Below are 2174 nucleotides of genomic sequence, written 5' to 3' on the forward strand. Positions count from 1 at the left end.
TGCCAAGAAATACGTCTATAATAAAATTTTGGGAAATGGGCTTGGCACCACCCACTTATGATGACATATACATATGTATCTCGATAAGCGTTCTACTAATTTGTACCAAACGCGGTATGGTTATTGTGCTTGCCACATAAAAGCAAAACGTTGAGAATTATTGAAATCTAACTAAAATTGAGGCCGCTTTTCATATAACGGTAAATTTCAGAAATTCTTGAAGCTTCAATATTTCGAAATTTAAGGACGCTAATTTACTCAAAATAGATACACCCCGGCTTACCATGTAGCGGTAGCTTGCGGAAAGATGAAAATCATATAGTTAGTAATTGCGACGGGTATTTAATGTTCGGTTCCGGCCGAACTTAGACTTTCTTAATTGTTGTTCGTTACATAAGGTTTGCTGACTGAAGTCTATCATCATGTCTTGAGTTGAGTTGAGTTTTCGTACTGGGAATTCGGGCCGATAAAGCTTTGATAGTTGTTATCTACGTATTACAAGTTTTATGAGATATATGTATGTACATTACATTAATATGTACATACATGCATCCATACACTCTCGGAGATCGAAATCCACTTGGCTTTGATGGCTGCATAAAATACCAAAAGCTCTCAACCTGGAAGAATAGTACGCGTCTTACGCTTGCAGCTTGAGGGCGTATTGCTGTATTTTAAAGTGGCTTTGGACAGTAAATATATAGCACATACATATGTACATACATAAATCCACAAGTATAGGAACACCAGTGATCCTGCTCCTGTTTACATAATTATTTTCACTGCGTGCCGACTGTGGTCTACATATTTATATTACCTAGTATGACTGCTGATTACATCCACAATGGCCAGCTGGGCCGTCTTCATTACAATGGGGCATGTCCCATGCTCATGGTGGTAAGTTGCGAATAAAAAGTGCTTGCTTTTGTATAAACCGGATTGTGCATAAGCATTGCATTCGGTTTGCATTGAGTGCTTTCAACTTGTTAACATACATACCAACATCACATATTATGTACGTATGTATACAGACTAGGGGCCGGGTACTCAATGTCTGGTTAATAGCTTAGTTATGCATACTTGACGTTGCATGAGAGTTGTCACATAAAATATCTGTTAAATGAGCTTTGCATGGAGTGAGTAACGTCGCCAACGATATTTAACTGATTAGTGTTAACCAGAGATGGTGAAAACGGCTCTGAGGCCAAATTCTCCATGCCTGGTTAACACTAACTATAGGTTAAACATCGTTATCGACTCCCTGTTGTATGTTATGGAGTCGATCACCTCGATAACCATGTTAATCCTGCAGATAGTGTTTACCAGACATATACCACGATTATGCGACAGAATTCATTACTTCTTCATTTCATAAAATCAAAAATGGTCCCGTTTATGCATAATTCGCGAATTCATGAAATTAAGTGTTTTAAAAAGGTGGCTAGGTTGTGTTTTTGGCTCTTGTTTGAATTCGCAAATTATTTAAATGGGTTTTAATGTATTCTATTTTATTCTTTTTGAATATTTTTTATATTTGAATAAATCTACGTAACTTTCCCAGGGTTTTAAGTCATGGTTACGCCCATCATGCCTATAAATCCAAAAACATCATAACCCTAGTTAACAGCCCTTACCTGGCTACGCCCATGGTGGCGTTGCCGGTCTTGCACTTCGCGAATTCATGAAATGATGCAGAATTCATGGTTAACATTCGTGTATAACTGAATTAACGAAATTGTGTTTATGGAGCCACTATTAACCCAAATTGATGAGATGATTTCGTGAATTGGCCTACGCATAAACGTAGTAATAGAGTAACCGGCCCTAAGTGCTCGTCTCCGCAGGATAAAGTTTATATCTGATAAATATGTCTGAATATAAATTGGCAAAGGAGACCGCTAACTACTCTTCAAGAGCAATATATGTATACCAGAGCTTATACATATCTTGCCATCTATTGCCGGCAATTTGGTAGTTTGACAGCTATATTTTCATTTGAACAAAAGCTTCGTGGCGGCAACATTATTGATATTTTAATATAAAAGGAAAAATTGAGCTTATGTACTTGGATGTGAAATAACATATTTTCTAAACTTTTTAAGCGATTAAATTCGACAAAAATACGTTTAAGGGCCGGTTGCTCAAAGCCTGGTTGGCACTAATCTCCGGTTAAC

At 37.3% G+C, this 2174-nt stretch overlaps 1 protein-coding gene across 1 annotated transcript in view; it reads left to right on the forward strand.

The window, feature by feature from the left end:
- Positions 1-637: 637 nt before the first annotated feature.
- LOC118734530 (high affinity copper uptake protein 1-like) overlaps positions 638-2174 on the forward strand; it is a 2905-nt gene continuing 1368 nt past the window's right edge. The window contains exon 1 of the mRNA XM_036464249.1: positions 638-897. Coding sequence (XP_036320142.1) covers positions 823-897 — 75 coding nt within the window. The 5' untranslated portion in view covers positions 638-822. The remainder of the gene's footprint in view (positions 898-2174) is intronic.

The sequence above is a fragment of the Rhagoletis pomonella genome, unplaced genomic scaffold (genome assembly GCF_013731165.1).
Source record: "Rhagoletis pomonella isolate Grant_MI unplaced genomic scaffold, Rhpom_1.0 Rhpom_scaffold_00002, whole genome shotgun sequence".
NCBI lineage: Eukaryota > Metazoa > Arthropoda > Insecta > Diptera > Tephritidae > Rhagoletis > Rhagoletis pomonella.